General features: G+C 40.2%; 1 protein-coding gene across 1 annotated transcript in view; it reads left to right on the top strand.

Moving 5' to 3' along the window:
- Nucleotides 1-14,911, top strand: part of LOC139755938 (uncharacterized) — a 44,028-nt gene that overhangs the window by 13,852 nt on the left and 15,265 nt on the right. The window contains exon 2 of the mRNA XM_071674715.1: nt 11,581-11,737. Coding sequence (XP_071530816.1) covers nt 11,581-11,737 — 157 coding nt within the window. The remainder of the gene's footprint in view (nt 1-11,580; nt 11,738-14,911) is intronic.

The raw sequence follows: 14,911 nt of genomic DNA, 5'->3' as shown, positions 1-14,911 counted from the left end.
GCGAAAATTCTGGGGGCCTTGAAGAATGTGTGGAAGTCGAGAACATTATCTCGGAAAGCAAAAATGGGTATGTTTGAAGGAATAGTGGTTCCAACAATGTTGTATGGTTGCGAGGCGTGGGCTATGGATAGAGTTGTGCGCAGGAGGATGGATGTGCTGGAAATGAGATGTTTGAGGACAATGTGTGGTGTGAGGTGGTTTGATCGAGTGAGTGACGTAAGGGTAAGAGAGATGTGTGGAAATAAAAAGAGCGTGGTTGAGAGAGCAGAAGAGGGTGTTTTGAAGTGGTTTGGGCACATGGAGAGAATGAGTGAGGAAAGATTGACCAAGAGGATATATGTGTCGGAGGTGGAGGGAACGAGGAGAAGAGGGAGACCAAATTGGAGGTGGAAAGATGGAGTGAAAAAGATTTTGTGTGATCGGGGCCTGAACATGCAGGAGGGTGAAAGGAGGGCAAGGAATAGAGTGAATTGGAGCGATGTGGTATACCGGGGTTGACGTGCTGTCAGTGGATTGAATCAAGGCATGTGAAGCGTCTGGGGTAAACCATGGAAAGCTGTGTAGGTATGTATATTTGCGTGTGTGGACGTATGTATATACATGTGTATGGGGGGGGGGGGGTGGGGCCCATTTCTTTCGTCTGTTTCCTTGCGCTACCTCGCAAACGCGGGAGACAGCGACAAAGTATAATAAAATAAATAAATAAATATATATATATATATATAAATATATATATATATATATATATATATATATATATATATATATATATATATATATATATATATATATATATATATATATATATAATCCCTGGGGATAGGGGAGAAAGAATACTTCCCACGTATTCCCTGCGTGTCGTAGAAGGCGACTAAAAGGGAAGGGAGAGGGGGGCTGGAAATCCTCCCCTCTCATTTTTCTTTTTTTTTTTTTTCCAAAAGAAGGAACAGAGAAGTGGGTCAGGTGAGAATATTCCCTCAAAGGCCCAGTCCTCTGTTCTTAACGCTACCTCGCTATCGCGGGAAATGGCGAGTAGTATGAGGGAGGGGGGATATATATATATATATATATATATATATATATATATATATATATATATATATATATATATATATATATATATATATATAGCGAGAAAGGCTCGATCCATTGGAAAACAAAGGTCAGAGAGTGCAAGGGATCTTTGTGAACCTCACACATATTAAAATATTCGTTTATGTTTTATCGAGTCATGTAATAAATTTCCATATCCCAGTAACTCAACAACTGAAATGACAAGACAGACGTATGTGACCTCGAAAGGCGTATTATTTTACCAATGATTTAAGAGTGCGTTTCAGCGCGACTCTGACCATTGTTTCAGTTTATAATCTTTTTAAGAGATATTAATCTCTCTTATGTTCTCTAATTTTCTCTGTATTATTCTACCATTAGGTGGGTACTCAAACACACCAGTTGTCCAAACTTATCCATTTCATTTCAACCAAGTTTTTACATTCACAGAGGCATTATCAGCGATCTATAAAGAAGAGAAAAACTCCGTCACAAAACTTGGATATGATATGTAAAACGCAAAAAAAAAAAGATATAAATAAGACACAAAATCGGAAAAACACAATACATTTCACATCAAAGTAAGGGAAAACATTAAAACCAAAACAAATTGATAATATCACGAAGGATAGTATGAGTTACGATCTATATACAAAGTATGGAAACAGATATATATATATATATATATATATATATATATATATATATATATATATATATATATATATATATATATATATATATATATATATATATAAAGAGTTACAGTTGAGAAAACGCAGAAGAACAATATTAAAAGGGGTAGGAGCAGAGATTGTCTATCACTAACTACATTAAGATGGGCCAAGCTAGACCGTTATTGTCCGGATGCGGAGTTGAGGTCAGGTTGGACTCCTCTAAATCTCTCTGACCTTCGCAACTCAGAACCGGTTTGGTCAGTGCCGAGTTCCTTCTGTCCAGAAATGGCGAAATCTTTAGCTTATGGCGGGTCAATGACGTGTTCCATCTGTCCTAAAACGCCGTTAAGTCTACGTCCTGTTGGTGGGCCATAAAAAACCGTATGGAAGTGGTCATGTTTATTTAGGCGTTGATGACAGGTGCTTTCTCTCTAATAGGAATGGATTCTGATATCTTTATTTTCCTCCGATCACGGCAACTGATAATGATTTTGGTGTAATTCACTATAATCTCCCTCGTTAGTTTTGTTCCATGCATTTGTTCATGATGTTTGATTCTACCTTCTTGTAAGTGGAGCGAGAGGCGGCGGCTCAGGGTGCAGGTTGTATGTCCAATGTAGTTTATGGGGTGGAGCTGACAGTCGCTAATATTGCATTAGTACGCATATACCACATCGGTACGATTCACACTTCCAGAGTGACCTACCATATTGTTGTTCATTACAAGCGAACATGTCTTCGGATTGTTGAAGTATATCATCGGATTGACATCCTTGTTTTCATCAATCGTTTTGCAGTTTCTGGCCACAATATCTCGCGCGACCTTCTCGTCCTTTCGATATGTTGCAGTGAATGTGTTCCTGTAGTAAACTTTAATGCTGTCACGTTGAGGTTGTCTCTCCGGCTTGAGATGTTGCTCTAGCATGTTGTTCACAATGGTATCAAATTCAGTAATTGAATATCCATTGTTAACTAACATTTTCCAGACACGTCGGAGCTCTTGGTGTAGACGTTGCCATGCTGAGCGCACCTTGATCGTTCTCCTCACGTATGCACGAATGACACTTCTCTCGTACTTTTGAGTGTATTCACTTATTCCATTCATATATATATACCTTGGTTGGTGGGCTTTCTGTAAACGTCGCTGACGAAAGATCCTGCTGTGGCACTAACCAGTACATCCAAGAAAGGTTTCTTACCATCATTATTCAACTCTACCTTTAACCTTAAGCTAAAGTTTCTTGGTGTCAGTTTCTGAGGTTTTCCAGTGAGGCTGATTTATCTACGCAGATAAAAATGTCATCTATATATCTGAAGTAAATCTCGGGTGTCATGCTCTCAGGTCACTATGCTGTATTTTCGGCACAGGACATAAATGCCTGCACAAAGAGAATCCCCAAGGGAGACCCATGCCTATACCATCCACCAGCTGATAAAGCTTGCCTTGCAGGACGCCTGAAAGGTGCTTCCATGGTGCAGGCACGGAACATTTCTCACAATATATTTCTAGACATCTTCAGGGGATGTAAGACATGGCGTTGGTAAACACAATCCAGGATGATGTCTACCAGCCTCTCCACTGGTACATTTGTGAAGAGACTCTACATCCAGGGAAGCTGTGATGCCATGTCGTTCTTTATTTCTAAGGATGTCAGTGTACTCTTCAGTCGATCGTAAGGAATAAGGTGTAGCGACATATCGTGAGATCAGTGCGTCTAACTTCATGGCTAACCTGTAGGTAGGTGAAGACATGTGGGAGATGATCGGCCTTAGAGGATTTCCCGGCTTGTGCGTTTTGACGTTCCCGTAGAAAGATCCTGGCTCGAAGTCAGCTTTTGGAAGATCGAATTTGATGACATCCTCCACTGCACTCGTAGCCGTAATCAACGAGTTAAGGGGCTTTTTGAGTTTATTTGTGGAGTTTCTTGAAATATGTTGAATTTTTGTAGGATCTTGCAGCATGGTCTTACATTTCTCTTAGTAATTATTTCGGTCAAGGATGATATAAGTGTTTGATGTGTCTGGACGTTTGTGTGTGTCTGTGCGTGTGTGTGTGTTTGTTTGTGTGTGTGTGTGTGTGTGTGTGTGTGTGTGTGTGTGTGTGTGTGTGTGTGTTTATCTGCAATTGTCCCAGGGACCCCTTCCATAAAAGATTCCTCGAGGTAATGATGAAGCTCCTACACATCCAAGGGCGCGTTGGTTCTTGAAGGAGAGAGATATGATGGACTCCTCCTTCTAAGAGGCATGATGCTCTTTGACGAGACTGTCTCCCAATGACACGGCCTCGCCAAAGGAGACTTTTCACTCGCGGCATAACCCCCGTGCAGGCTCATCAAGCTTTAGAAGACTTGGCGTGCTGTATGTCATGCCCTGGACTATCTTACACTCCCTGTGTTAGTAGATTGTAGACACAGGACGCCAAGAGAAGTGCTACCCATCTGACCAACTTACACCCTCTGAGCCGGTAGGTTCTACACAGTAGCGGGTCAGGGAAGTACTACTCTCATGACGATGAAGTGTAGACACCATGCCCGGGACCACCTTACACCCTCCCTGTCAGTACTGTTTCACTCCCTTTTATGTCCCATGAAGACTCAACCTCTGAGCTAGGATTCATATCTTGTTCTTACTTTCCACAATCCGCTCCTACTCCTCGCTTGTCTTTACACCCTTTTCCACCCCTTCCCATTTCTTTTTATTTCCTTATTGAGGGCCTTTTCTTACAGACGATTTGTTATACTGAACTGGTGCCTTTATAACGAGAAACAAATGCTAGCCATTTGCTTTTATCGCACAGGAATGCGCACATTCGCTCGTGTTGCATACTTCGTGATGCAGAGAGCGCGGCCACTACCCTGAATGGAACTAACCAAAGTTGAAAGTCTACCTCGCACTCAAAAAAATTTTCTCGGTACCGTCAGACGGTTCGAGGAAGCGAGAGATTGCTAGAAAAAAAAAGTTAACTTGCAGAAGGTTTCAATGAGTCTGAAATTATAGACAAAACCTGCAAAAGAATGATGGAGTAACTCAGATGAATCACGTTGGTGTTGAGCAAACTATTGTTCGCAGAATACCAATCATCATGAAGGATTGGCCTTCTGTGAATTCTGTTTTTCATTCTTGATTCTTTTTCGCGACTGAAAATTGTCTCCAATCATGGACCTATTCTACTTTAAAATCACTCCAAGACCGATTTCTATGAAAGAGTTCTGCTGTTATCCATGGCTTCTCATGAAGGCTCCTACATGGCTGCGTCGCTTCCAGTAGGAGGATAATGTGCACTCCTTTGCAGTAAGAAGTTCTTGGACAACACTGTATTCCCAATGATAAAGCCTCACTAAAGAACTTCTCACTTCAAAGGAGTTTACATTTCCTTACTACTGGAAGCAACACAGCTTTGGGCTGCAGGAGCCTTTAGATTTGTGCTGAGTATCACCTGGACTCTTTCAGGTAAATTGATACTGGCGTAATCATGTATAAAGAATGCATATACTCATTTCCCAGACTCATTTAGCATTTGCATTCATGACTGCTGTCAGACTATCCTTTCATGTCCAAGCCTAATTTGTTTCTTTTTTCTCTCACAGGATAATAATTACTGAGGTTCAGATTGGGTATTGATGAACAATGGGAGCTTCGCTTGCTCAGTGCACGATACCAAGTTAAATCCAGTACATCTACTGTGAATCGAACGGACAAAATACTTTTACTCGACATACAGATCTCACTAACTGAGATACATTCCTCAATACACAATCTTCTCTCTGTCTGCGATACATACAAAGTAATTTGCGATCAGTTTATGACTTTACACTTAGAAATTCATTTGGGCATACGTCATGGTTTAGAACAGACCTGAATCCAAAACACGGACCCCATACTCGTGAGGGCGTTGCATGTCAAATCCTCCGTGTTTCCTTCGTTTATTATTCAGAACCGACAACATAACATGACCAACATTTGTTATCTCATCGCGTATGCTCTATGATGGATAAGGGTATGTGCGTGTGTGTGTGTGTGTGTGTGTTGGTTAGCTAGATAGCACACTACTGGTCAGTTGTTGTTATGAATAACTGATTTCTTAAGTGCCGTCGAAACTATCGACCGACTGCTTTGCGTACACACGGACGAATGACACAGACGGGAGCAATGTATGAGTTCTGAATTCGCTGTAATCATATGCAAAAATTTATCAAATATTCTACAAAATATAGCAAAAAAAGGCAAAGGTATTACTGGCCTCAAATGCTACAGTTACTTGATGCTATTAACTATGAATAACGCACGGGTCCACCAGGGTCTGAGTCCTGGAACTGGGCAGTCAGGCCGCAGTCAACCCAGCTGTTCATCCTCCCGTTGGGGTTGCTTAATAAACTGGGATCTGGTTGAGCCCAGGGTGTACATATGCAGTGTATACATTTTTTTTTTCTTTTTTTTTCCTTTCTTTTTCCCTCATACCTGATCACCGTTTCCTGCGTTGACGAGGTAGCACCTGGAACAGACTAAGAAATGCCACATCAACTTACATCCAATTATTAAAGGTCAAGTGCAATGCACCGTGGCCACATCCCCCTATATACAAACAGAACCCACAAAACTCTCCATGATTATCCCCGACCGCTTCACATGCCCTGGTTCAGTCCATTGACAGCATGTTTACCACTGTATACGAAATTGTTCCAAGTTCACTCTATTCCGTGCACGCCTTTCGTTCCCTTGCATGTTCAGGCCACGATCGCTCATCTTTTTTTTTTTTTTTCACACCATCCTTCTACCTCCAATTTTGTCTCCTGCTTTTCTTTGTTCCCTCCACTTCTGACACATATATCCTCTTTATCAACCTTTCCTCACTCATTTCTTCCATGCTCCAAACCAATTCAACACACCCTCTTCTGCTCTCTCAGCTACACCCTTTTTATTACCACACATCTCTCTTATCCCCTCATTATTTACTCGATCAAGCCAACTCACACCACATATTGTCCTCAAACATTTCATTTCCATCTCATCCACCTTGCTCCACAAAACCTTATCTATAGCTTATGCCTCGCAATCCCATAATATTGCTAGGACTAATATTCCTTCAAACATACCTTTTTATGCTCTATGAGATAAAATTCTCTCTTTCCACATTCTTCATCCCTCCCAGAACATTCGCCCCTTCCCTCACTCTGTGGCGCACTTCCACTTCCACACTTCCATCCATTGCCAAGTCCACTCCCAGATATATACAACACGTTACTTCCTCCGATCTTTCTCCATTAAAACTTATATCTCAACTAACTTGTCCCTCAACCTTGCTGAATCTATTAACCTTGCTTTTATTCGTATGTATTCTCATCTTTCTCCTTTCACGCACTCTTCCAAACTCAGCCACCAACTTCTGGAGTTTCTCACTCGTATCAACAATGTTATATGGTTGAGAGGCATGGGCTATAGATAAGATTGTACGGAGGAGGGTGGATGTGTTGGAAATAAAATGTTTGAAGACAATATGTGATTTGAGGTGGTTTGATCGAGTAATTAACGAAAGAGCAAGAGAGATGTGTGGTTATAAAACGTGTGTGGTTGAGAGAGCAGAAGAGGGTGTGCTGAAATGATTTGGAGCATGGAGGAAATGAGTGAGGAAAGGTTGATAGAGAGGATATATGTGTCAGAAGTGGAGGGAACAAGGAAAAGCAGGAGACGAAATTAGAGGTAGAAGGATGGCGTGAAAAAATAAGATAAAAGATGAGCGATCGTTGCCTGAACATGCATGGGGACGAAAGGCGTGCACGGAATAGAGAGAACTGGAACAATTTCGTATACAGTGAGAGAGTGAGTGATGAAAGATTGACAAAGAGGATGTATGTGTCAGATGTGGAGGGAACGAGAAGTGGGAGACCAAATTAGAGGTGGAAAGATGCAGTGAAAAAGATTTTGAGTGATCGGGGCCTGAACATACTGGAGGGTGAAAGGCGTGCAAGGAATAGAGTGAACTGGAACGATGTGGTATACCGGGGTCGACGTGCTGTCAATGGATTGAACCAGGGCATGTGAAGCGTCTTGGGTAAACCTTGGAAAGGTATCTGTAGGGCCTGGATGTGGAAAGGGAGCTATGGTGCATTACACATGACAGCTAGAGACTGAGTGTGAACAAATGTGACCTTTTTTGTCTGTTCCTGGCGCTACCTTGCTGGCGAGGGTGTGGGGTTGGGGGTAATGCTATTTGGTGTGTGGCCGGATGGCGACGGGAATGGATGAAGGCAACAAGTATGGATATGTACACGTGTATATATGTATATGTCTGTGTATGTATATGTATGTATACGTTGAAATGTATATGTATGTATATGTTCGTGTGTGGGCGTTTATGTATATACATGTGTATGTGGGTGGGTTGGGCCATTCCTCGTCTGTTTCCTTGCGCTACCTCGCTAACGCGAGAGACGGCGGTTAAGTATAATGAGAAAATAAAAATGAATAGAATATATATATAAACAGCAGTAACCCAGGAAGGCAATACCGTTATGGCTGAGGAGCATTAGAGTGGTGTCCAAAAACTTCTTACAACTTCCATATCAGGATTGCTGGTCTTACTTCCAGTCTCGTCAAAACAGAACTACTAGTTCTAGCCCTACCATCTTCTTACAAGCACCATACACCGACCCAAAAACCTCACACATGTTCTTCACATAAGTTTTCTGCATATTTTTTGTTCAATACAATCATGATAGAGTTCATCAAACCCATGATCCCTGGTCCCCAACAGCATTTTGGGGTGCTAAGAATCTCCGGGTTTCCGACTGACTCTACTGCCAATGAGAGGGAGGGGCTCAGACAGTATTAGTACCGGCCCCTCCTACGACTTATCTCTGTCTGATAGACCTGCTTTTTTTACTATTTACTACACCAACATTTTTGATCTCTCTAGTAACCTCTCTTCTGTTGGGCACCATCTGTCTAGTCCCTCTCCTAATATTTTATATCTCTCTTCGCCACAGTTGTTTGATAATGTTCTACCTAGTCTCTTTTTCATATCCATCCATGATATCTCCACTTACGATTCTGTTTCAAAGTTGGTGTTTAAGCTTATTCCATCTACCACACTTTGCCTTTGATTCGACCACGACTCTCCTGATTCTATAGATCTAGTATTTTTCTTCGACTACCTACACTCCTGGCATGCGACTATGGCGTCCTCTCACATGTAAGCCGAGATCCTCTACTTAGGGTATAACTTATCAAAATTATTTTCTGAGTCTCTGTGGATGAATAATTACTTCTTGTTTGATGATGCTCCTGTATCCGCCGGACACATAGCATAGGTTATTGCCGCAGGAATGGAAACATTTATCACCTCTTTCTCTTTTTCAAGTCTATGGATCAATGATTCTTGTTCTAAGGCCTTTCATGTTAGGGATCAGGCATATCGGGTTTAGAAAAACTCCTCTTCCTCCGACTCCCCAATCAGCATTTATCATCGCCAGTTATCAATGCGAGCAAGTTATCCGTGAGGCAAAGGAAATGCTACAACCTCTCTTCGTCATCCACTGATATGTCTCACTGGTCTTTAGCTAAGTAGAATCGCTAACAACTTCTGTCGCAGTACCTTTCCTTCACTTTTCTGTTCTGACAGTATTGCAGTTGTCTCTCCCCATAGACAAAGCAACTCTTTTTGGTTCCCATTTTTCCTATAACTCTACCCTGAATGACACTGATATTTTTTTCTTCCCCTGATATTCCTATGACTAATCCTAAGCCCCTTGCCGTCATCTATTTTCTGACTTATGGTCCTGAAGGTATCCATCCTCGTGCACTGAAAAAGTGTACCTCTGAAATTGCACCTGTGCTTGCTCGTTTGTTCCATTTATGTTTGAAAATCAGAACTTTACCTTTTTCTTGGAAACATGCACCGGTACATTCTGTCCCTAAAAAGGGTGACCGTTCTTAGTAATTCCTCGAACTATCGTCCTGTTCCTTTGACATCTACCATTTCCAAAGTCTTCTGATCTCTCCTCAACTCGCATATCCTCATACATCTTGAGTCTCAGTTTTCTCTCTTGATTACCAGTATGGCTTCCGTAAGGTGGGATCCACTTGTGATATTCTTTCCCATCTTCCTAATGTCTGGTTATCATTCTTGAAAGATTTTTGGGAATTTGATGTAGTTACCCTTAACATAACTAAAGTTTCTGACAGGGTGTGGCATTGGGGTCTCATCTCTAAGCTCTCCTCCTTTAGCTTTGCTCCCTCATAACTAGTTTCTTCCCTGGTCAATCTATCCTCATCAACAGCGGTGTCCATCAAGGTTTTGTACTGTCTCCTACACTTTTTCTCCTTTTTTATTAACGATTTCCTTTCTTCCAAAGATAACCTAATGCATTCATACGCTGAAGGCTCAATACTGCATTCCTACACATCCTTCAATTCTGCTCCTTCCTCTTTCACTCGATCTGCATCTCGTCTCGATAAAACTTCGTCAATAAACTCAAACTTGGAAAAGAATGTCACAGTGGGGTAAACGAAATTTGGATATGTTCAAGTGCCTTCAAGATCCAGCTTCTACCCATCCTTTTAGGGAAAATTCCTCTAGAAGTTCTCTCCTTTGACAGTTTTGTAATTCCAGTCCACTTCTTGACTCAATGAACATACATAGTATACTCCAACATTCATTCTATCTGGATACCCTACATTAAGGAAATAACTTAATCTCAGAAGTTGGGTTTCCTATCTAGACGTCAAAAATTCTTTTCTTCTGAACAGAACTCCATCTACACAAAGGATTGATCTCTCCTTACATGGAGTACTGCTGTCACATCGAGGGACGCTATAGTTCTGCATTCCTACTTGACCGAGTTGAGTCGATAGCGGTACAAACCCGCTTGCCTTACGCCGCAACATTTGGCTCAGTTTCCCACTTCTATAGGTATTACTTTTCTTTTTTTGCCCCAGAGATCAGGATGTCTGTGTGCCTCCTCCTCTAGGTAGACCAAGCAATACTAGACAAGCTATTGCGTCACATGGCAATTTAAGGGTAGGCCGTTTTGATAACTGTTTCTCTTCTTACACCTCGAAACTTTGGAACTCTCTACCTTCTGATGTCTTTCCCAATAGCTATGACTTAGCACAATTTAGAAAACAGGTTTCTCATTTCCTCCAAGATTCGTAAGATTTTCTTTTATCTCTTCTTTTTCGCTTTCATTAACCACTCTATATTTCAGTTGAGACTCGGCTTTGATATAATGATAATGATACAATATAATGTTAATGACAATAACAATGATGATGATAATGATAGTAATAATAGTAATAATGATAATGATAATGATAAATGATAATAATAATGATAATGATAATTATGATAATAATGATAATGATAGTAATAATAATTATGATAATAATAGTAATAATGATAATAATAATAATAATAATGATAATGATAATAATAATAATTATAATAATAATAATAATGATAATGATGATAATGGTAATAATAATAACAATGATAATAAAATGAATTGTATCAATAATAAAAGTTTAGTTTAATGAAAATACACAGTGGACGAATTTCAAAGCTGGGAAGTCATATACGTAACTAGCTAAATAATCATACAGGAACGTAATATGAAGGTGGGGTTGGGTACTTCTATGCTTTAGACAAGGGCATAAGTGAGGTACATCCACACAGTCAAATTGAGAGTAGGATGGTACATACATAATGCATTTGAGGGTCATTAGTTGGTGCGTGTGTGTGTGTGTGTGTGTGTGTGTGTGTGTGTTTTCGTCTGACTATGCGTTTTCTGTTCAGCACACTTAGGGCTGCAGATCAGCAAATGCTTGCTGAGCTGAATGATGATTTCCATCGCAGGTGAGGAGGAGGAAGAGGAGGAGAAGGAACAACACGTCCGGGTATTCAGCCTCCAGGACGACCTGTGGGCCGTGCCCGCCAACGATGTCTACCTTCGCTACAACTTCAGCAAGACGGCTGAGCCGGTCAACCAGCTCACTGCCTGCTACTTTATAAGGTACTCCCTCAAGACCTCCAGCCCTAGGAGAGGATTAGCTTTTTGATACATATAATGGTGTATAGAATATAAAGAAACGATGTGTTTGTATGTAATAAAGTAACTAATTATAACTGACTCAGGTATATATATATATATATATATATATATATATATATATATATATATATATATATATATATATATATATATATATATATATATATATATATATATATATATATATATATATATATATATATATATATATATATATATATATGTATATATATATATTTTCCCTGGGGATAGGGGAGAAAGAATACTTCCCACGTATTCCCTGCGTGTCGTAGAAGGCGACTAAAAGGGAAGGGAGCTGGTGGCTGGAAATATATATATATACATACATATATATATATATATATATATATATATATATATATATATATATATATATATATATATATATATATATATATATATATATATATATATATATATATATACAAGATAGATAAAACGTGTGTGTGTGTATGTGACGAGTAACTGACATTCTATTCCTCTATTACCTCCATCCCTTCTCGAACAACAAGGGTGAGAAGGTTTCGTGCCATGATTGCGAGTCTGGTTCTATGAATACCCAAGGATCTAGAGTTAATCATTCAGGCCTTATTACCTCACGCTCTTAACCTGTCCTTTCATTGACGATGACCGTAACTGAGACATGTTTTTGCCGGCACTCTGTCGACTATTATAAGAAATATATAAATATATATATATATATATATATATATATATATATAAAGTGCACATGAACGCGCACCTTCATAGAACATACAAACCTCCAACAGCCAGGATCGAACTCGGGACCCTTGTGCCACAAGCGGGAATGCTACCGCTAGGCTATGGGCCTGGCTAATGGGACATAACTATTCGAATACTATGTGCTCGAATATCCTTCGTCTCACGTTGGTGAGCAACGGGGTCTACACCTGTTGTTTCCCAACAGGCGCACATAGCCAGCAGATAGCATTTTACCGAACCTAACTGTACAACGCGGAGGTATATGAGTACGAATAAAGTGCATATGAACGTGCACCTTCATCGAGCATACAAACCTCCAACAGCCAGGTTGTACTGGGTCTTTCTTCGTCTGTTTCGTCGCGCTGACGTGGGAAACGGCAATCAAGCATTATGTTTATGCCTTTTTCAGTTTCTTTTCTTTCATCTTTTACGCACCAAGGTTGACTACAGTCTTTGTTCGCTTTGTATCCTTGCGTGTGTCCTACATTATGGCGACGATTCATTAAAGATGAGTATGCTAAACACTCGCTGTAGTAGCGTACTGTTACCCGACTGAGGCGTCCAGTGATATATGAACACAGTACAAATCACAGCCACTGAAAATATAAAGGAAATGGATGGAAGGTTGAGTAAAACGTATCCATCGTTATGATACATGATTCATCTCTAAATGATGGTAGCCAGAGGGAACTGTCGTGCAGCCATTCTCCCTAATATACAGCCAACGACCCCTCCTCTTGAGGTATTAACACTCATCATTTACGTCACCCAGACACGGGGAACTACTCCTTGTTCTTCAAATATTCATTCGACACGTATATACGTCGTACCACAAGAAAAAAAAGATACTTCTTTCGGCTGGAATGTACCAACTACAGCCAAAATACTTCCCAAGAAAACTATTGAGATTCACACAAATTCATTCCTGCCAGAGGCTCCCGTTAACTTCACATTGCCACCCATCTCTGCTATGCTCACTTATCCGCCTAAGTCTTTAATTCAACCGAGACCAAATTCTTTTCTATAAATCGGCCACTGGGGTTAGAGGATGATATAGCAAAGTGAAACGTAGCATCAGAGATGGAGTAATGAAAATGAAGGAAGGGTAATTTCTATTCAACATAAAAGACAAGACAGATAATTAAAAAAAAAATAAATGAATAAGAACGACATCTTTCATATATCATCAATCGCAATATTACTCACGATCTTCATTACAACACTGTGGGTCGTGACGTAAGCCCCCTTCACTACATCCTAATCTACACTACTTCCTTGACACCAATAGCCTTTAACTTGACCCTTAAGGGGTTAGGCCAAAGGGCATCTTCACTCTCTCAGGTGAAAAAATGTTGACTGATCGAGTGACTGAAATATACAGAGTGAAACAATAAGCTTCTCTCATTCGGAAACACACACACTGTGACTGATCGAATGACTGAAATATACAGAGTGAAACAATAAGCTTCTCTCCTTCGGAAACACACACACACACACGCACACACACACACACTCTCTCAGGTGAAAAAATGTTGACTGATCGAGTGACTGAAATATACAGAGTGAAACAATAAGCTTCTCTCCTTCGGAAACACACACACTGTGACTGATCGAATGACTGAAATATACAGAGTGAAACAATAAGCTTCTCTCCTTCGGAAACACACACACACACACACACACACACACTGCAAGGTGTAGGGTATGAGCGAGTGAGGTAACATGGAATATGCCAGTGTGTCTTGAGTTTCCTTACATACGTTGGAACTGTAGGAGCTTAGTGGTAGGGCAAATGCAGTCACCTACTCTCACGCTGTGTGTGCTTACCACGCTGAGTTATACTGTGTTTGTTTCATTGCTGTGTGACAATATAGATGAAAATTCCTCCGGTAAACAACACACCAGGAAGTGTTAGTAGCGCAACGGAGGGCGGCGTTCTGCGGCACGAACTATGAATTAATGAAACATGGACAGCGAGGCATGAACTGTGAAACGCAAACAGAAGTGACAAAGAAAATTTTGACTGGAATTTCAACATGATATTTTCTTCTTGTTCTCGAGCACGCTGTATGAAAATCTAACTTACTAGTTTGCCTCTATCCTGCCGCTTAAAAAGAAGTTTAAACTTTTTCTGAATCACCTGACAAGTCATCCATTATCGTTTCTCTATTATGGTTAGGCTAGGGTACGTTAGATCATGTTAGGACAGTCCCCTAACCTAACCTAACCTAACCTAACCTAACCTAGCCCTATCTAAACGCTACGCACCTACCATAATGTATCATGGCAGTGAATAATCAAATAACATAGGTTATGTAAGCGTATATATATATATATATATATATATATATATATATATATATATATATATATATATATATATATATATAT

The sequence above is a fragment of the Panulirus ornatus genome, chromosome 20 (genome assembly GCF_036320965.1).
Source record: "Panulirus ornatus isolate Po-2019 chromosome 20, ASM3632096v1, whole genome shotgun sequence".
NCBI classification, from domain to species: Eukaryota; Metazoa; Arthropoda; class Malacostraca; order Decapoda; family Palinuridae; genus Panulirus; species Panulirus ornatus.
The sequence above is the reverse complement of the archived record's forward strand: the minus strand, read 5'-3'. Positions and strand labels throughout refer to the sequence as shown.